Source organism: Prionailurus viverrinus, chromosome D1 (genome assembly GCF_022837055.1).
Source record: "Prionailurus viverrinus isolate Anna chromosome D1, UM_Priviv_1.0, whole genome shotgun sequence".
Taxonomy (NCBI): Eukaryota; Metazoa; Chordata; class Mammalia; order Carnivora; family Felidae; genus Prionailurus; species Prionailurus viverrinus.
This window is the reverse complement of record NC_062570.1, coordinates 63,158,894-63,179,746: the sequence shown is the minus strand read 5'-3', so window position 1 is coordinate 63,179,746 and position 20,853 is coordinate 63,158,894. Positions and strand designations below refer to the sequence as shown.

Genomic DNA, 20,853 nt, shown 5'->3' with positions numbered 1-20,853 from the left:
TCACTCTATTATCACATCATCTTCCTATGCCCAGAACACTATGAAAGAAATCTATTAAAGCACTAATCTATCCGTGTCACTGCTGTGCTTAAACAAGTTCCTTGACCTCTTATTAACATGTAGTGCCATCTAGAAGAGCACTTAAGACCTGCCACAGTCTGGGGCCAACCTTCCTCTCAAATCTCATCCCTCTGCACTGCTTCATTAATACTGATCTCTTTTTAGCTTTCCATCAAGAATTCTGTACTTTATGAGTTTGGAGTTCCTTTTAGTACTAGTGAGTCATTCTGGAACATTCTGTTCCATTATTCAACTTTCCTCTCTCATGTTGCCTCATTTGTGAAGCCTTCTGTGATCCCCACAGGCATAATCAGATGCTCTCTCTCCATGATTTTCCCATCCCTCCGTGGTGTGGCTACAGATCCTTGCATATGCCTCTGCTTTGCCTTTGGTCATGCTTTGCCTTAGTTTGATGTGTATCTTCCAACTGACCCTGTTTAAAAGGGGTTTAAAGTTTAAGAGGAACCCAGGAAATATATTTTTTGATCCAAATTATTGATTCCAATCCCTTGACTATTTTTGGATCTTTGGACAATTCCAGTCTCTTGATGTTTTTTGCAAGGTGAGGGTTCAGAGTTTCAGTCAGGCAGTCCATATTCACACTAATCTAGATTTCTAGTTCTGAGACTTTTGTTTATTTCCTGGACTGAAGTTCCTGTGTTTGTTACCAGTGCCTCTTAGACTGAACTTTGTATTGCTCTTGCTACTTGTCCTGCCTACTCCCTCCTCCTCCACTAGGGTTCTGTGCTGATATTTTCTACTTCATAATACATCTCTTTACAGTTTCAGAGACATCATAGCATCATCTATTGTAAGCTCACTGTTACCCAGCTTGACTTCTCTGTTAGAAAACTGAATGCTTCATGTTAGGGTTCATAATCCTGGCTGTACCTGAAATGACACCTGCTATGTCTTCTTTTCTCTTCCGGAACTGGATAGTACCCTTAGAGCATGGCTGTCAGAAATGGATGACCTGATTTTGCATACTGACTCTTCCTGTAAACCTTGTGCTGTTCCTTTCCAATATACCCTGTGTATACCTCTGTCTTTCTGATAAGGTTTATCATTCTGAAGACACAAAGGTCTTGCTGAGTTCTGAACCATAAATTTGAATGAGTTTGTTCTTGTTTTTTTCCTTTGGCTTCATAAAACAAATAATTTTCTCTCATAGGGAGTTTCTTCCTGGATTTAAAGAACCCATTAAAAACCATGCATGCCACCACAAGTGTTCTCTTGTGTAAGCTGTACACACTCAATTTTTCAAAACTCTCTCAATCCAAGGCAATGTCCAGATCCTTCATACTATTGAACATCCTCCACAGATTAATCTGGCACCATTTTCAGGAGTGATTTTGGTGGCTGAGATGAGAGTCAAATGTAGAGAGATTGGTTAAGAATGGAGAGAATTGTAGGTAGTTTCACTTCAGGTGACATAATGTATGGATGGAAATACCTACAAGACTTGGTCTACCTTTGTACCTACTGTTTTGAGTTCAGGCACTTGACATTTTCTTCACTCTTATTCCTGGGCCAGGTTCTCTTTTCTCATAAAAGCTTATACCTTTAATCCATTCTTTCTCTCATGGTTCCACCTATGTCATGGAGGGGTCATCTAGGTAATGTTGTATGTTGGTCCTGGTGTTGCCCACCGCCCCCCACACACCTACAATCTCCCTGCCTTCTTCCTCATTCTCCCTAGATCAGATCTTGCTTGTTCATCAAACCAAGTGGTCCCCTTCCCTATGGGAGGAAGCCACACCTTGCTTCTGGCTGCAGGGCCTTGGCCCTCTCTTGACATGACACCCTGGAGTATGCAGTTCAAAATATTCCCTGCTGGGCCTGTTCCCTGGGGTCCCAATAAGAGAAAGAGGCCTTGTTAAATCTTTGTTTGAAGAAGAGGCAGAAGTGCTAATTGGTGTCTGGTTGGTGGGAACTTCATTTTGGATCCCTACAGGCAATGCCTGAAAAGGTGCCCATTAAATACCCTGTTCTTGGGATTTGACTGGTAACTTAACTTTTTCTCATCCTTTTGTAGGTTAAACAGTACAGATCTTTGGTGAGTAATGGCCAGGGGTAGGCCCAAGGAAAAGAGATACATACAGACTTCGTCCACAAATTAGCTTTCCCCCAACATTTCCAGATCTGCATAATCTGATAGGCTGTCTGGGGTGGAAATGCATGGTCTTGGTATCACTGAAGAAAATTGGAAATATCACCAATGTTGATGATGTGTACATCATCAGAAGTCTATCTGGGCCTTTTGTATTATATGGATATAAGCAAGAGAGGGATCAGGTATATTAGGATTACTTTCTTCCAAGTAGGCAAACATCTTTCCAATCCTGGCTCAATAATAAGCTATTTATAAATATGTTCCTCTTTGAGTGAGTCATAAGGAAACATTATGGAGGCACCTCAGTATGTGTCCTGGATTCTTCTGGTTCCAGGACCCCTTACCTCCCTTAACCCTCTTTCCTGATGGAAGTAAAGGAGCTGAGCTTACTGGGTCAGACTTTTCCTTGAGGCACAAGGTTATAATGAGGGACATTTGCTGGGTCCTCAGGAGACAGTTGGGAGATCAGAGGTAATTATTTCTTAAACTGTTCTGAAGATACTGTTAGGTTCCACAAGGTGGGCTGAGGCTTAAGGATGGGCAATTTTGAGAATTATTTGAAGCAGATGCTCAGGAGGTCAGAACCACATTTCTTGACACCAGGCAATCCCTTCCTCCCCCACTACCAACACACACAGCATCATTCCCTGAGGGTGCTGAGGGGAATAGCCTGTGATTAGGAGGGAAGAAAGGAGCCGTGTTGGGGAGGATATGGTATTTTTGACTATGTGTCTCTGGATTACTACTACACAACATCCACCCATGGGATGAACATACCATTCTTTGTCAAATCAAATGCATTGTCTCTGAATCACTGAAGTTTCTGTTGCTCTTAACCAGATTCCTCCAAATGAATTGTTTATTTCTTACAATTCAGTGAAAATAATGTTACTATTTTCAGATTTTGACAAAAGATTTTCACATATAATATCTCATTGAATTTTCACAATGATCCTGTGAGGTAGGTTTTAATTTATTCATTTCACATGTAAGGAAACTAAGGCTTGAAAATGGTTAGCTTTGCTTAAGGTCACAAAGCTGACATATGGCAGAAATAGTACCTCAGATCAGGACCTTGACTTCTGGTCCAGAGTTTATTACATGGCACTAAAACTATAGGTGTACTGTAATCTCCCATCTTCCCAGCCCTCATGCCTTCTCCTGAGGTTACATAGTTTCCTCAGTGGCTGTGGTAAAGGTATGGGCAATAATCATGTGGTTTCTCTTGGATAAAAAAGCAAATGTTCTTGGCCATTTTAATCTGTGCTGTTTCTTCTTTCTTGGATTATGCTCCTGTGCTGACTTCTGCTCCTTTCCCTCATGCTTATAGACCACTTGCTGCTGTCACTGAAACTGTGAGATCAATCCAGCTGCATCTTTTCTGTCTGGAACGTGAATCACTTATCTTATGCTCCAAAGCCCTCTCTGACCCCAGACCCAGGCCTCTGTGTGTCCTTGTGTTTTTTCTTTCACATGAGAGAATTGTGGCACTGGAGGTATTAAGGGGTGTTAGAGAGACACGTACTCCCTAAATAATTCCTTATCTGCCCTGATATTTGATTGCTCTACTGCTCACCCGTGGCCACCCAGCCCTGGATGTTCTTCCTTGGGCCTGGAGAAGTCACTGCTAACACAGAGACAGGGTGATGACCTTCTAGCTCAGGGATCAGGGATTGGTGGATGTGAGGCCTTGCCTGATTCTGTCACTAAATAGATCTGTGACCCTTGGCCATTTGCTTCTTTCTAGACCGCAGTTTTCTAACCTAAAAAACAATAGTATTTGGCACAGGATATATTGCAGATCTGAATAATTTTGTACACTTTTTATAGTTATGTGATAAATAGAACTGGAGGGGATGCCCGTTTTTTCTTCCGTTCTCAATAATTTGGCGCAATTTAGAATTCTTTGGCTTTCACATGACAGTTATTACCAAGAGCTTCTGTTTTTTTCCAGGTCACTACAGCTCTGAACTTTGTGTCTACCTCTGTACACCACCACTTAAAGGAGAGGGAGCTACAGGACGAGATACTGAGGAGAAAAACAAAACATTCATTTGTGAAATGGTTGGGGAATAATCCAAGGAAGAACCTAATCAATGTTGGAGTCATCAGGGACCATTTATTCTGTAACCTGGGAGTCAAGTGAAGTTTGGAGGAGTGAGGGATCTCCAAATTAAGAAAGTTTCCAGGTGTTAGGATTTTTGGCAGTTTCAGATGAAGGTTAGTGGTATAAGACTTAAGGAATGTGTAAGGTAAGCCCTGATTAAATCCAGTGCCAATATTCAGAACTTGGGAATGTGAGCTTGATGGGAAGGGTTTTTATTTAACATTAATTCCTGGGCATCTGCTTAAACCTGGTTATGTCATTTGCTCCAGGTCATAGATATACTAGGATATCGAATTCTGGAAACTAGTTTCTGAACTTCTTGTCCAACACATTTCCCACTGGACCAAACTAATTTGCCTCCTCTGTTTTTGAGGTTCTTGCAGAAATATCAGTTAAGCTGAAAATCATTTTTGACTGTTTACTGAGACCAATGGGGGAAGAGTGATGGTGCTGGTGCTGTTAGTGAGACCATAGATCTTGAGCTCCCAATCTCCACATCACTGACTTTAACCTGCTTCCTTTCTTTCTAGTAGCCCTTCACGCTTCTAAGTGAGATGATCACCATAATTCTTTCCAATAATTCTCATCACTTCCCACATACCTTCTTCTTGGCTGGCATCCCAGGACTGACTGCTGCCCACATTTGGATCTCACTTCCCTTTTGCTTTATGTTCTTCCTGGCAGTGACTGGGAATGGTGTCCTGCTTTTTCTCATCTGGACAGAGCACAGCCTTCACCAGCCCATGTTTTTCTTTCTTGCCATGCTCTCCTTTGTTGACCTGGTTCTCTCCCTCTCTACTCTGCCCAAGATGCTGGCCATCTTCTGGTTTGGTGCTACAGCTATCAGCTCCCACTCCTGTTTTTCCCAGATGTTCTTCATCCATGCATTCTCTGCTATGGAGTCAGGAGTGCTGGTGGCCATGGCCGTGGACCGCTTCGTGGCCATCTCTAACCCACTACATTATGCAACCATTCTTACCCCGGTTGTTGTTGCCAAGATTGGAGGCCTGGTAGTGCTGCGAGGTGTGGGATTGACCATCTCCTTTCCAAGCTTGGCCCGTCGGCTGTCCTACTGTGGCTCTCACACGATTGCCTATACCTACTGTGAGCATATGGCAGTAGTGAAGCTGGCCTGTGGGGCCACCACTGTGGATAACCTCTATGCCTTTGCTGTGGCAATCTTTCTTGGTGTGGGGGATGTGGCCTTTATTGCCTACTCTTATGGGCAGATTGTGAGGACCGTGATTCATTTTCCTTCACCTGAGGCACGTGCTAAAGCTGGCAGCACATGTATGGCTCATGTCTGTGTCATCCTCTTCTTCTATGGACCAGGCTTTCTTTCTGTAGTCATGCAGCGCTTTGGCCCACCCACAGCCTCTGCTGCTAAGGTCATCCTTGCCAATCTCTACTTGCTCTTTCCCCCTGCACTGGACCCCATTGTCTATGGGGTCAAGACCAAGCAGATCCGGGAGCAGCTGCTTAAAATGCTGAGGCCCAAGCAGATTGATCCCACCTGAGTGCAGTTCTCATGAACTGGACATCAGGGGCAACGGTGGTCTTCCCCTTTGGAGTGGGAGCCCCACAGCCTAGTTCATTTACTTGGTGGGGACATTCAAGAGAAAAATGAAGTTTTCTTGAGTGTTTGAAAGTTGGGAAATCTCTTCTGAAGTCTATATAGTGTTTAGATATTGGGATGGAAGACAGGGGTATCTCAAGAAAGTAATTTTTTGGATATGTCTTTATTCTAAGAGTTTGTGATTTACTTGTGTTGAGAAGATAAATGAATCAAGGAATTAAGAAATAATTAAGATATCTATGGACCTGGAACAAGTAATTTAGGAGATTAGGGAGAGATGAACTGGAAGCCTATTTGTACATATGAGAACATGGGCCACTTCCCACCATGACACTGACACAGGCAGTCTGTGGGAGTGGATAGGCCTTGGGTAAAATTTTGGCATCACGGAAATAAAGGTGACAAACTATGGAGATTCTTTAGAGTTTCAGGTTAATGAGAGAAACTTTTTAAAAAATGTTCATTTTCCATCTGATTCTAGAAGTGCTTTAGTTCACGTGCTTTGATTCTGTTTTTGAGATGGATGGCCCTCTATGACTCCTGTAGTATGTATTTTTAAGCTCTGAGAATAATGATAATTGTTCTTTTATTTCTTCATTTTTAGTCTTAGGTGCAGAGCCTTGAGTTAAAGGTTATTTCACACAATAATTATTGTTCTAATTCTTTATTTTCTGTCTTGATTCCTAATTCTTTGGGCCATTCTCTTCCAGTTCCTACTATTGGCACTCACTTTAATGTGTTTGTTGTATGTTCCTAAGTATTTATGTATCCTTGCAACATATGTAGTGTTTGTGGTATGTTATGTAATATACATAAGTCTCCTTTAGTTCCCCAAGTGTCCATGCTTCCTCCAGCCATGGGTAGTCTGGGCTCTTGCTATTGGGAGTGCACCTCCCTGTCTTTATCCTTGTTATTCCTACTCATTTTGAGCTTCAGTCTAAACTTCACCTCTTTGAAGAAGGTTTTATAAGATAGATCAGGTCACTTTATGAACTCAGAGCTCCATGTATCTTTCTTTAATTATCCATCATAATTAAATATATGTATATTTAATTAAATATATACATATTAATTAAATATATACATATTAATTATATATTAATTAAACATATCTTAAATATATATTAAATAAATATATAATAATTGGTTTAATGATCTTTGTCCCCCATCTCTACTAAATGGTGAATTGCATTGTATCCTTAACATAGTACTCATATGATAGGCACTCAATAAATGTTTTCGCAATAAATGAATTTTATTATTTTAATGAATTATATCATTACTAGAATGTTTCTTCATTAGTCGTATTGACATATGTGTATTTTGGATTAAATGAGTACATTAATCTCAAAGTGTGGCACAGTAGGCACTCAGTAACTTTTTACTGAAGAAATGAAATAAGTTGTCACAAAACTAGCATTGAAATCATAATTGCTTTTTTTTGCAGTCATAATCACTCTTAACACTAATGTCTTTATTGCTATCACTATGATGAACACTACCTTAAGTTTCAAATGTTATTTCATTTTTTAAAAATTTCAACTTGTGATATTTTGGACACTGTGCAGGTGCACTGGAGAATGTGATTATTCTTAATAAGGCAACCTCACTGCTGTGTATAAACACAGAACAAGCAGAAAAATAGAATTTGTTTTCCTCCTTATCTTTATTTCTTCATTATTCTCTTCTTTTCTTCATTATTGTCTTCCTCATGCTGAGTATTTACCAGGCTCTTGGTGTGATGATGAAATAAACTTGAAAATATAGGAAGTATGATAAAATGTGACAGTGCTGCGGTGGATGTTGGTTCCAAGTCACAGATTAGTTCTCAATGGGAAGTGAGGGGCAAGAAAGGGACATAGGTTGGGTCAGGTTAGAGATGCTATGAATGACCAGGGTTTAGAAGAGTATGGGCCTGAGTTGTCGAGTGGGTAGATGGAGGGTTAGGGCTAAACTTATGGTCTCTAAAGGGAGTCTGCTTCAGTCTTTCCTAAGTGGCTTCTGCTCTATGCCATACTCAATGGTCCCATGTTTCCTCAGTCAAATATTAATCTTCAATATTATTACTAAGAAGATAGCACAGAAGCATTGTTCACAGTAGCTTAAAGGTGAAAACAACCTATGTGTTTATTGGCTAATGAATGGATTAACAAAAATGTAGTATACACACATCAGTGTTCAGTCTTAAAAGGAACAAATTTCTAACACATGCTTACAACATGGATGAACCTTAAACGTTATGCTAAGTGAAATAAGCGAAACACAAAATAACAAATATTGTATGATTCCTCTTATATTAAGTACCTAGAATAGGCAAATTCATAGAGATATAAGTAGCATAGAGGTTGCCAAAGGCTTAGAGGAGAGAGGGATGGAGATTGTTTAACAGATACAGAGCTTCTGTTTGGGATGATGGAAAAATTCTGGAAATAGATATTGGTGATGGCTATACAGTATTGTGAATGTACCTAATGGCACTGAATTTGTAACTAAAAATAGTTAAAATGATAAATGTTATGTTAAATATATTTTACCACAATAAAAAATGACTTTGCTTCATGGGTAGGAGTGGAAGAAAGGGCTGCTGGAGATGCACAGTAGCTATAGGATTGCAGAGGAAGAGGATGAATGACATTTATTACCAATGGGTATAGAGTTTCTATGTGCTTTGACTAAACACATTTTAAACAATATTCATATGAATATGTTGTATTAGTATAAAATCTTGATGATATGAGCAGGTACTGTTGTTCAGCTCTTACTTCATGGTACCTTGAACCATTGAGAAAAAATCTTTGCACATAAAGTCTCTCATTTAATTTTTACAAAATGTATATGAAGCTGGTTCTCTCATTATATCCATTTTTTTCTGACAAAAATTTTATACTTCTACTAAGTGAGGACATTACATTTTCTCACACTTGTCATACTCTGGTTTGGTAGTATGTTCACTGTTCTTGTTCCCCAAAGCAATTTTTAGGATTTTCCCCCTGGAAAAACAGACTAGCAAACAAGCATGGACTGGTGCTTTTGTTGTTCATGTCATTCATACAGATCATTCTCTACCACTCTTGGGTACTGGTGTCTCTTCTTGTTGCTCTTCTTCATTAAATGATGACTAAGTTAATGTCTTCCCTATTTTTGGCCTCCCATTACCCTGGTGTGAGACTTCAGGAATCATGCGAATGACCCATTGAACACTCTGTTTTCATATTCTTGATTTCTTTCTTCCAAATATCCCTACCTCATTTGCCCATTTTCACAACATATCCTTGAACCTCTCTGGAGATCACTGTATCTCTAACACATCTCCTAGCATCTGTGCTTTACCTCTTCCTATATGTATTCCTAGCATGATACTGAGATTCTGATCGTGTCTCAAACTTGTGCTTGAAATCTTCAGTATCTCCACTTTCCACTGTTCTTTAACATGACCTAAAAATACTACTATGGTTTCTGCTTATGAACCAGGCTCAGTTCCTGAGTACTACATCCCAAATTTCATGATTCTTTCAAGTCTTTGGCAAAACCAAGCTCCCTTCCTTCTCGCCTCAGAAATTCTGTATCCTCAGCATACTCCCATACTTCCCTTCACTTTTAACCCATTCTTCTGGTCACTAACTTGAGTTAGGGGGGGCTTTTATGCACTCCCTAGAATTAGTTCATATAATAAGAGTATTATATGATTGTCATACTGTAGTTTTAATTTATAACCCTTGTAACTGTTACTAGGTTTCTGTGATCACATATATAATGTATACTCTGTCATGAGCCATGATGACAAGAGTTATCATATTATTTGTTTTGTTTCACATCTAGTAGTGTATATGGATTTGGTAGATATTTAATACATATTGAATGACTTAATGAATAAATGAGGCTTTGCACTAGCTATGAATTAAATACATGTTGGCTGGATGAATGGAAAGACTGCAATTGAAGCATTATTCCAAAGGAGAATGTGGCCACTGAGGTGGACCATAAGTGCTGTATCAGAGGTGGACCAAGGGAAGGGTCTGCTTGATATTGGGGAGATACTATAAAGGAGGTCTTAGCCATCTCATTAGGAACTCTGAGAATCAGTATTTTCCCCATACTTGCCATGATATTGGGGTTGATATTCATGGGCCTGTCACAGTCTCTCAGAAGAGAGGCAGAAAGCTTAAGTCACCTGAGACAGGTGGTATTTAACTTAGGTTGGATCCTCTAGAAACAGACATTGAGGCAGAGATTTGCATGCAGGAAACTTATTGTGAAGTATACTTTGGAGTGACATCTGTCAGGGAGTGAGGGAAACAGGACAGAAAATACAAAAAAGTTAAACTGATCCTGTAACCCCAGCTGCCTGAGCTGATTCCATGGGGCTGCTCTTGGGCTGAGATGGTCCTTCAGTATTGCTTAAAAAGAGAGAGGTTCAGTTCTTTGTATTTGTACTTAGAGTGGGTATTGGGTAAGAGCTGCACTCAGAAAGGAAAAGTAATCTTGAATGAGTCAGCTCTTTGTCCAAGGGAGAGCGATTCAATTGTGAGCTTTTAGCAGCCAACACTCTCAGCAGATGGGAGGAATGAACATGTTTAGCCTTTAAAGAATTTATTGCTCTGAGTGTGACCTGTGTGAATGAGAAACCTGAGCTTAAAGTGAAATGTGGGCTTTCCTAGCTCACTGAGAATGAAGCTGCCTATGGCAGACATCAAGGTGGACAGGCTTAGGGGTGATGACCAACACTGGACAGATGGGCCACCTGGTCAGGTGCATGTGCCACTCCCTGCTCTGCCTCTCTGCCCAACCAGCTATCCCTGGGGTAGTTGACTTAGCTCTGTGTGTCCCCAGCCAATCTGGATGCTAATTTTGGCTCTGTCCGGAGGTGTCTGTGTGTCCTCTAGGACTTGACAATTGATAATAACATCTTGCCTGCCCAATGCCTTATTCACAGTCACCGGCCCTACCTTGGGGAAGTAGCAAGAATGGATATGTCTTTCATGGTACGACTACAGAACTAGGTATAAGTTTGTGCATTATTTATAGAATAATCTATATACCAGAACTTTATACATATCATTTAATTAATATTTATAATAAACAAGTGTGATTTATGTTATTTGCTCTACAATCAGATGAGGAAATCTATACTCAGATAGTTTAAGTATCCTGCCATGGTTTCATTTGTAGAATATGAAAAGGGGAGAATTTAACCTTTGTTGTCTGCCTACAAAGCTTGTGTTTATCCCACTGTACTGTGAAGCCTCTGCCAGCCAGCATATAATTATCAAGTTTAATAAGAAATTGTACTTTTCTTAAGACAAACCATTAAGACACTGAAAAGATTTCTGTAATTATGTAAAACAGAAAACTGTGGATGAAGATAAAAAGATCACAAAATAAAGTGCTTCTGACATGACTAGTATGTTCCTAATACAGCAAATGAGTCCTTCTAAAAGACAGTAGCCAAGAGCCTATGAATTTTGAAGGATGAAAAAGACCAATTCAGATAAAAGAGGAAGAAAGAATACATTAAAGTTACATGTAAAATAAATTGGTGTGCTCATATAATTCCAACATTGGAATCGTTCAAGCAAAACATATGTGTGGAAAAGTGCTAAGTATAAGTCAAATTAATACAAAAGATAGACTTTGAAAACTTTGCTTGCCAGTCAGTTATGATATTAGTCCATGGATTAAATGGACAAAAGGATTTTAATCTCAGAAGTGATATGATGACTTTCGAATTTCAGATATATTTTATAATCCTCTGCCTTAAGAATGCAGTGTGGAAGAAAGGGTTAATGACAAGGCCAGAGGATCTAAGGAAATAATCCAGGTGATAAACGTTAGGAGTATGCACTAGGCAGTGACCCTAGGGGTTGAGAAGAATGAGTGGATCAAAAGGGGTTGAAATTCAGTCAACAGGAATGGTGACAAAGTAAAAGGAGATATAAAAATGAATAAGAATGATATCAGGTTTCTACATTGGGTTAGATAGGTAGATATAGTGATTATATAGAGAGAAGATAAAGGAGGTAGAGTGTATTTAGGGAGAATAAACAATTTGATTCAGTCTTGAATATGTTGAGTGTGTGCTATAGACATTGATGTATAGATAAGTGGAAAATGGATTTGTATTTCAGAAAGGTATTTGAATTAGAAACCTAGATTTGGAAGATATTAGACTATATAAGTGGTTTAAATATTGTAAATGGATGAACTCAATCAGAGAAAATGTACAGAACTGGGAAGGGAGTAGAAGATGAAGCCCTGGAATCAATAACATATAGTGAACAGATAGATGGAGAAGGTGTTGGGATGGAGGACATAGGAGGAACACAGTAGAGTGCTGTGTCATGGAAACTGAGGGAAAATACTTAAAAAAAATAACTGATTTATTGTGTCCAGTAATGGCAAGAGGTGATACAGAAGATCCATTCAAGTGGATATTCCAAATTAGAAGTCAATGAATGGTAGTTTACACATCTCTAAGCAGCATGATTACTCTGCTGTAAATGAAAGTAGACCTATCTTAATTCAGGCATGTGGATGTCTCACCTTAAAGACATTATCTCAAGAACAGAGGATTCTCTGTATCTCACTTTATTCTTTTGTGTTTCACTTTCAGGTTCTGTCTTCTCATGAAGGTGGTAGCCAGAGGTAGACACTGTGATAACCCCCCAGCAATGGAGAAATCATGATTTTTGTTTCTTTTCTCTCTTGCTTCTCTAAGCCATTGACGATGGCCCTTAGTAATTCCAGCTGGAGGCTACTGCAGCCTTCTTTTTTCCTGATGGGCATCCCCGGTTTAGAGGAAAGCCAGCACTGGATAGCAATGCCACTGAGTGTCCTTTATCTCTTTGCTGTAATGGGCAATGTCACCATCATCTTTATCATCTGGACTGACCCATCCTTGCACCAGCCTATGTACCTCTTTCTGGCCATGCTCTCTGGCATTGACCTGGTGCTGGCATCCTCCACTGCACCCAAAACCCTTGCAGTGCTCCTGGTTCATGCCCATGAGATTGGGTACACTGTCTGCCTGACCCAAATGTTCTTCATCCATGCGTTCTCTTCCATGGAGTCAGGTGTGCTTGTGGCCATGGCTCTGGATCGCTATGTAGCCATTTGTCACCCTCTGCACCATTCCACCATCTTGCATCCAGGGATCATAGGGCGCATTGGAATGGCAGTGCTGGTACGGGGGTTACTCCTCCTCCTCCCCTTCCCTATCCTGTTGCGGAGACTTATCTTCTGCCAGGCCACCGTCATAGGCCATGCCTATTGTGAACATATGGCTGTGGTGAAACTTGCCTGCTCAGAAACCACAGTGAACCGAGCTTATGGGTTGGCAGTGGCCCTGCTTGTGGTTGGGCTAGATGTCGTGGCCATTGGTATTTCCTATGCCTTCATCCTCCAGACAGTGCTGAAAGTACCAGGGGGTGAGGCCCGACTTAAGGCCTTTAGCACATGTGGGTCTCACATTTGTGTCATCCTGATCTTCTATGTTCCTGGAATATTCTCCTTCCTCACTCACCGCTTTGGCCACCATGTACCCCATCATGTCCATGTTCTTCTGGCCACACTCTACCTCCTCGTGCCACCTGCACTCAATCCTCTTGTCTATGGGGTAAAGACTCAGCAGATCCGCCAGCGAGTACTCAGGGTATTCTCCCTAAAAGGATGGATCTGAACACATCCCAGTTATTATTTTCTGAGGCTCCTGTCAAAGGTACTGCCTGGAGTCCATGGCTGATCTAAGCTATGTGAGTAGAGACCATTGCACAGTGAGGGGTCCTTCTAGTCCTGCTATCTCATGGCAAAGAACACCCCTGGGCACTTGGCTCCATCACTTATTGGATTACTTGGATAGCAGGATTTGTGATTATTTTCCCCATCCTTTTTTTTACTGTTGATACCAATATTTATATACTCCTTGTGGTGAGGGACTGGGAGATAAAGTCAATAAATAATAGCTCTGGATATGCCATTTTTTTCTGCCTTCACCCAATGATTGTGGAACATTGTCTAGTAAGGGAATGGGAGGTCCCAACCTTTGTCTGGTTTTAGTTTTAAAGTGTCTTGAACTTTCAAAAAGCTGGAGCTCTAGGGCACTGGTTTTCTTGGTAGTAAGAGAATGTCTCTCATAGCATTTGAGATGTCCACTATGTGAGAAAACACCTGTATTACAATATGTTTCTCATTTATTTAAACAGACCTAAGGGGGACAATACTGTATTAGACTCTATAAATAATATGTTATGATCCCTATTTTTATTTTTTATTTTGCTTAAAATAAAAAAAATGTTTATTTATTTTTGAGAGAGAGAGATAGAGTGCTAGTGGGGGAAGGGCAGAGAGAGAGGGAGACAGAGAATCTGAAGCAGGCTCCAGGCTGTCAGCACAGAGCTAGACACGGGGCTGGAACTCACAAACCGCAAGATCATGACCCATTCTGAAGTTGGTGCTTAACTGACTGAGCCACCCAGGTGCCCCTGATCCCTATTTTTAAAATATAAAGATATATGTATATATACATCTTTATATATAAAGATATATGTATATATATATACAGTGTAAAAAAATATATATTACATAAAGATATATGTGTGTGTGTATATATATATATATATATATATATATATACAGTGTAAAATATAAAAAAAATTTTTTTTTCAACGTTTATTTATTTTTGGGACAGAGAGAGACAGAGCATGAACGGGGGAGGGGCAGAGAGAGAGGGAGACACAGAATTGGAAACAGGCTCCAGGCTCTGAGCCATCAGCCCAGAGCCTGACTCGGGGCTCGAACTCACGGACCGTGAGATCGTGACCTGGCTGAAGTCGACGCTTAACCGACTGCGCCACCCAGGCGCCCCTACAGTGTAAAATATAAAGATATATGTATATATATACACAGTGGATTTCTTTTTTAAAAAGTTTTATTTATATTTTTTATTTATTATATTTAAATTCATTTATATTTTTTTCTTAGGATAAGAGGGAATAAGACCAAGTATTGAATATACATATGTTTATGAATATTAATTTAACAAAGCAATAGTAATCATGTAATTATTATTATCTAATAACTATAATGTGCTAGAAGCTGATGTTGGTAAATTTTTGTTATAATTATAGATTATTATATTTATTAATAAATATAGAACTAGTTATGCCACTTGAGAGTAGAAATTTCTCTTTCTGAAATGTGGATATGGAATGATGTTCATTAGATCCCCACCCCACCTTTTGGTAACAGGAGCTAGGTTAAACTTACAAGAGAATTGTCATAATTGGTGTGTTGCATCCTATTTGTTGGACATTGCCCTAAAATCTGACTTAACTTTTGTGTTCCTAAAAAGTAGCACATTTTGTTCAGTTCTGGAAGAAGCAAGTCACTGCTGCCTTGAGGTAGGATACTCTGGGGTCAGTGGACTCCACAGCGGTCAAAAGAGGGGAATGGATGAGTTAGTGTTCCAGTTTCCCCTTTCTTGGTAAATTTCACTCCTAATAAATAGTTTTCAGGTACAGAGACTGAGTAGGAAATCTTCAGTTTGGGTGAATTAGGGAGGAATTGTATGAGTTCTTATTGTAGGAACAATTACACGTTCTCATCACGTTGGTTGTAGGCGCAGGACTTGAACTCTGGTGAGTTGTCCTGAGGAAGCCCAGGCTGTGGTGTATGTTGTATCCCATTCACTAGAAAACAACTATTTTGGCTCTAGAGGTACTTTGTTTAGGAAGGTTATTCAAAGTAGCTGTTTGTTCTCTAGTCACATTTACACTATTTGTGGATGCTTGGGATGTGGGTATGATGGTGGGATCTGAAGAGCTTCTTGGGTCACAAGATGGAAACATGTACTGAAGATGGCAGAGCAACACTGTAGAAGAGCCTGTGTTCCCAATGCTCTCTCGGCCACCAACCCTGACTTAAACTTGAGACAGAAACTTGTTTAGTAGGTTAAGTCCCCTACTATGATTTGGAGAATCTTTTTTTTTTAATGTTTATTTATTTTTGAGAAAGAGAGACAGAGACAGAATGTGAGTTGGGAGGAGCAGAGAGAGAGGAGGCATGGAATCCAAAGCAGGCTCCAGGCTCTGAGCTGTCAGCGCAGAGCCTGACTTAGAGCTTGAACTCAAGAGCCATGAGGTTATGACCTGAGCTGAAGTTGGATGCTTAACCAACCAGGTGCCCCCAAATCCCAAATAGGCTCTAGCTGTCAGCAGCCTCTCCCCCACTCATGCTGTCTCCATTTCAAATAAATAAACTAAAAAAAAAAGGACATTTAAAAATATTACTACATATTTTATAAATTTTTTTTCTACTTTCACTCCTATCTGTAAAGGATTAGCTTTTCTGCTTGTTTAGCATCATCCTTCCTTTTCACGAGACTAGTGTTCTTCAACTGTCTGTAGATTCTTTTATCTGTCTATTCATCGATGAGACTTACTGGTTTAGATAGGTGGTGACAGTTTCCTCAGAGGCTGTGAAGGTTACAGCTCCTGTTTTCTGGTTGTAAGACTCTGTAGGTCATTGTGCTGCGGTGTGCTAACAGGTAGAATTCCCCTCTGGTCGTTAAGAAGAAAATGAAAGGTGTACCAAGTTCCCTCTTTTTCTGCTGAAATAGAGAAGCTTTTATACCTGGAACCAGAGATGGTACAGTATACTATGCTGATATGTGGAGCTACCTCTCCATACGTCTTGTCCATTTCTAGCGAGTACCCTACCTTGGAATTGATTTTGATTGTATCTGGCCTCACTGCAATGACAGGGTTTGGGGGTCAGCAGCATCTTCTTTTTATATAGGGAGATTATGTCCTAGCCACGTTGTGCACACAGAACACTACACTGATACAGCTGTCCAGCCCATACAAGAATAATGACCTCATGAATTCATGAAGGATATCTTTCAATTTCTGTCACCATTTCCATTGACTCTAAGCTTGGCATATTCTCTGGATCTTTTAATGAACACATTTCCCATCTCTGCATCAAGATTTAACTTGTCCAGTTTCTCCTTCCCTAATTCATAATTCTCTACACAACTACCGACATTGGTTTGCAGCCTCTTCATTCTGGTTTTTCTGTGAAGCCAATCCTATGTGACTTATGAATACCAGAAATTTTCCAAGTATTTGAACTGATAATTGTACACTTTCCTATATCTGGTATTGGTATTTAATTATCTTATTTTCATATTTCTTTAGCCATTAAACATTGGCAGATGTGGGAAGTAAATCATGTTTTCAGTCCAACATCTTGAATCAGAATTATTACAATTTTAATTTAATCTTGTGATATTACTTGTGTTGCATGCATTTTATGTGCTAGACTAGACGCCAGGAAGACAGGAGTCTCTTATATGTCATTTACTTCTCAATACCAAGTGCCTGACTTACTCCCCAACACAACAAACCTATTAATAATTATTTGTGGTACAGGATGAATGCACAAACTTGATACCTCTGGTGTGAATGCTTTCTTTCTATCTTTTTTTTTGGTAACTTTTAGTGTGCTTTTCTGTTTAGGAGGACAGATCTCCCATCCTAGAATTAGATGCTCCTCATTTGAGGGAGACAGGGTGACTCTTGATAGAAAGAAGCTCAGGAATGTTATGGGCAATTGAAAGTGCAGATTTCTCACTCTTTATCTCCTCTGTTCTTAGTAGTTCAGATTGCATACAAGGAATTAAAGGGTGATCAAAGTAATGACAGTTAGAACCTAGTAACTTTCTTTTCCAGTAAGTCATGACTACAAAATATAGATGGGACCAGAGGACAAAGGGGAGGCCGTCAATTTCATTCTCTTACTTCTAGATCTTGAGATCCATTCCTACTTCTTCCCCCCACCTTGACATGTGTAGATTTAATGTGAAAGTTGGGCTACTAGTACAATTACCCAGCCATCTGCAAGGAGGATTGCAGGAACCCCATAAACGGAGCCATGGAAGAATGTAAAATGTAAAAAGAATCATTGGCTTCTAGGGCTTTCTCTCAGAGAAACAGACCTTAGTGTTCTTATGCAGGTGTGTATGTGATAACTTGAATACAAGGTACAAGAGTCCACTGCTATACTTACAGATCCTCCAGGAAGGCAGTGAAACAGACAGAACATATTTCCTATGTCTGAGATGCATTAACCCCACACACTGCGCAATTGTATTAGTAATCCTTCTTTCCATATGGTAAACCAATCAAGGGAGAGGAGGAGGGAAAGATAGAGCAGAAATTTCATTCCTATTATTTCCCCCTTGTGGTGAGAGGAAGAAAAGCCTTCTTCTGGAAGTGGAGTGGAAGAATAAAGTTCTTCCCTAATAGGCAGCAGATGGCTCCTTTCACGTTCTGAATGAAGTTGATAATGTTACATGGGGGCGTGGGGGTGGGGTGGGAAAAAGGGCATCGGGATGGGGGCAGGATATTTTTTTGTTTGTGTGCTACATCATAAATTATGTCTCAATAAATTTCAAGCGAACAGAATATATTCTTTTAACAAACACAGAATTAAGTTGGAAAACAATAACAATAAGATGCCATGAAAAGCACTAAGCACTTGGAAGTTAAATAGCACACATCTAAATAATCCATGGCTTAAAAAAGAATCACAGAAGCAGTTAGACAATATTTCAAACTGGCTGTTGGTAACATAACAAAAGTTGTAGGACACAGACCCCCCCCCAAAAAAAATTGAGACAAATTTATAATTTTCACTGCTTATAATAGAAAGAATGAAGATTTAAAAGCAATTATTTAAGTTGATGACTTGACAATTTAAAGAAAGAGGGGTAAGTTAAGCCCAGGTAACCAGGAGTAAGGAATTAATAAAGATAAGACTAGAATCGATAAAATTGAAAAGAGAAACAATAGAGAAAATCAAATTAACAAAAGAACAAAGTTGATTCTTTGGAAAGATTAATAAAGTTAATAAAGCCCTAATAAGACTTATAAAAGAAAAAGAGAGAAACACAGAAGATCAATATGGTGATTTAAGAAGTTATCATACAGATAATACAAAATATTAAAAGGATAATAAAGGTTTGTTACAACTTTAAGCTCAAAAACCCAACAAATTTACCTATTAGATTTTAGGGCACACACTATGTGAATTTTAACCCCCATACATCCTAATTGCAGGCTTGCCTTTAGGAATTCTCAAGGGATAGTGTTTTCTTTTTCAAAGAAAATATTTTTTTCCTTGTCTTCCATTCCCTTCCTCCTTCTTTCCTCCTCCTCCTCCTCTCCCTCTTCTTCCTCCCCCCTTCTTCTTCTTCCCCTTCCTCTCTTGCTATCTCCCTCCCTTCTCTCCATCTCACCTTCCTTCCTTCCTTTTTTTCTTTTCTATGATTTTCCCCTAATTATCAACTAAGAATGTCTCCTTCTCAGCTTCTCCCCTTAAGGGAGACTGTATTGTAATAGAGTTCTCCAGAGAAATGGAACTACAGTAAAACCTTGGATTTATTTAGAGTAACTTGTTCTGTAGGTGTTCCACAAGATGGAGCAAACATTTCTAATAAATTTTAAACCTGATAAACAAACAGTGTCTTGCAATAGAAGTAGTAAGTGATGCAGAATGTCACATGATCACAACTGAGCCAAGGGGTCTTAAAATTTGCTTTGATATACCAGTACTTTGGATTACAAGCATGTTTCCAGAGCTAATTACTCTCGCAAACCAAGGTTTTACTGTAATAGGATATAGATAGATATAAGAGGAGATTTGTTACAGGAACTGGCTCATGTGGTTATGGAGGCTGATAAGCCCCACAATCTGTCTGCAAGCAAGAGAACCAGGAAAGCTGGTGGTATAATTTATTCTGAGTCTCAAGGCCTGAGAAGCAGGAGAGCACTGGTGTAAATCCTAGTCTGAGACCAGCAGCTGCTAGTCTAAGTATAGGAGTCTGAAGGCTGAGGTTCCAGTTGCTCTGATGTTCAAAGGCAGGGAAGAAATTGACATCTCAGCTCAAGATGAGAGGGGATTTCCCCTTCCTTTGTCTTCTTGTATTTTATTAAGGCTTTCAATAGATTGGTTCATGTGGGCCCACATTGGTGAGGGTGGGTCTTTTAATCAACTGAACGAAATGCTAATGAATTCCAGAAACACCCTCACAGTTACATCCAGATGTAAAGTTTGGCCAGCTATCTGGGTATTCCTTAGCCCAGGTAACTTGACACATAAAACTAACCATCAGATATATGAACTCCCAACAGACTCCTTCCTTCTTCCTTCTCCTCCCTGGCTTTGTGTTTTTTCTCCAAGAAATGTGATCTGTAAATGTAGATTGGACCTGGACTCTCTCTTTATGCTAATGACCGTATAATGAGAAAAATATATATAAATGGAACAGGTAGGCATTAGCTGTGAAGGTTTACACTTTTAGTTGATTTCAACTTGAAGGAAAGTCTAAATAGTGTGTGAGAGCCTCTATGAGAAAGAAAATATAAGGGCATGAAGGAATTAATTTATGTTTAAAATATGAGCCCAGCACTATTCTAAGTGGTATTTATATATTGATTCTTTTAACCTTCGTGAGGACCCTGTGATGTAGGGGGACTATTACTATTTTCATGTTAAATAAGAAAACTGAGACTCAGAGACACAAAGTGATTTTTTTAAGTAACACAGCTTATAAGTGACTGTGCTGGGATTTTAACCCAGGTAGCCCATCCTACAGTCTTTTTCATCATAGCACCCTGCCCTCCATTCTAAACCACATTGGTGGTAATTTGCACTATTGAGATATCACTCCGTGCCACATTTTACTGATGTTCCATTTTGTGCTGATAAGATTTCCCACAGGCTCATCAAATATGTGAGTAACCAAATTCTAGAATCTTATTCTGAGGGTCTGTTCTTGAGTCCCCTTCTGGTACCAATTACTGTATCATGCAGGGTATAAGCAGGAAACTACTAGAAAAGGGTTTAACTGAAAGGAGTTTAAAAAGGGAATATTTATTGAGGTGTTGCAAGGGTCAAGTACCAACAAGAAGTACTCAGGAGCTAGCCACTGCCACCCAG

General features: G+C 39.6%; 2 protein-coding genes across 2 annotated transcripts; both read left to right on the top strand.

Moving 5' to 3' along the window:
- Window positions 1-4,834: 4,834 nt before the first annotated feature.
- Window positions 4,835-5,797, top strand: LOC125146502 (olfactory receptor 52K1-like). The gene has a single exon (XM_047823233.1). It carries the CDS (start codon window positions 4,835-4,837, stop codon window positions 5,795-5,797), a length of 963 nt encoding a protein of 320 aa, XP_047679189.1.
- A 6,738-nt stretch (window positions 5,798-12,535) lies between these two features.
- Window positions 12,536-13,811, top strand: LOC125177225 (olfactory receptor 52L1-like). Its single transcript, XM_047879351.1, has 2 exons — window positions 12,536-13,514; window positions 13,777-13,811. The coding sequence occupies exons 1-2, from the start codon at window positions 12,536-12,538 to the stop codon at window positions 13,809-13,811; spliced, it is 1,014 nt and encodes a 337-aa protein (XP_047735307.1).
- The last annotated feature ends 7,042 nt before the right edge of the window (window positions 13,812-20,853 follow it).

What these genes read in the sequence shown, in the direction of transcription:
- LOC125177225 (XM_047879351.1), top strand. Translation starts at nt 12,536, where the DNA reads ATGATTTTTGTTTCTTTTCTCTCTTGCTTCTCTAAGCCATTGACGATG. An exon ending in AGTACTCAGGGTATTCTCCC is followed by an intron (nt 13,515 to 13,776) that starts TAAAAGGATGGA and finishes TATATACTCCTT; the next exon opens with GTGGTGAGGGACTGGGAGAT.
- LOC125146502 (XM_047823233.1), top strand. Translation starts at nt 4,835, where the DNA reads ATGATCACCATAATTCTTTCCAATAATTCTCATCACTTCCCACATACC.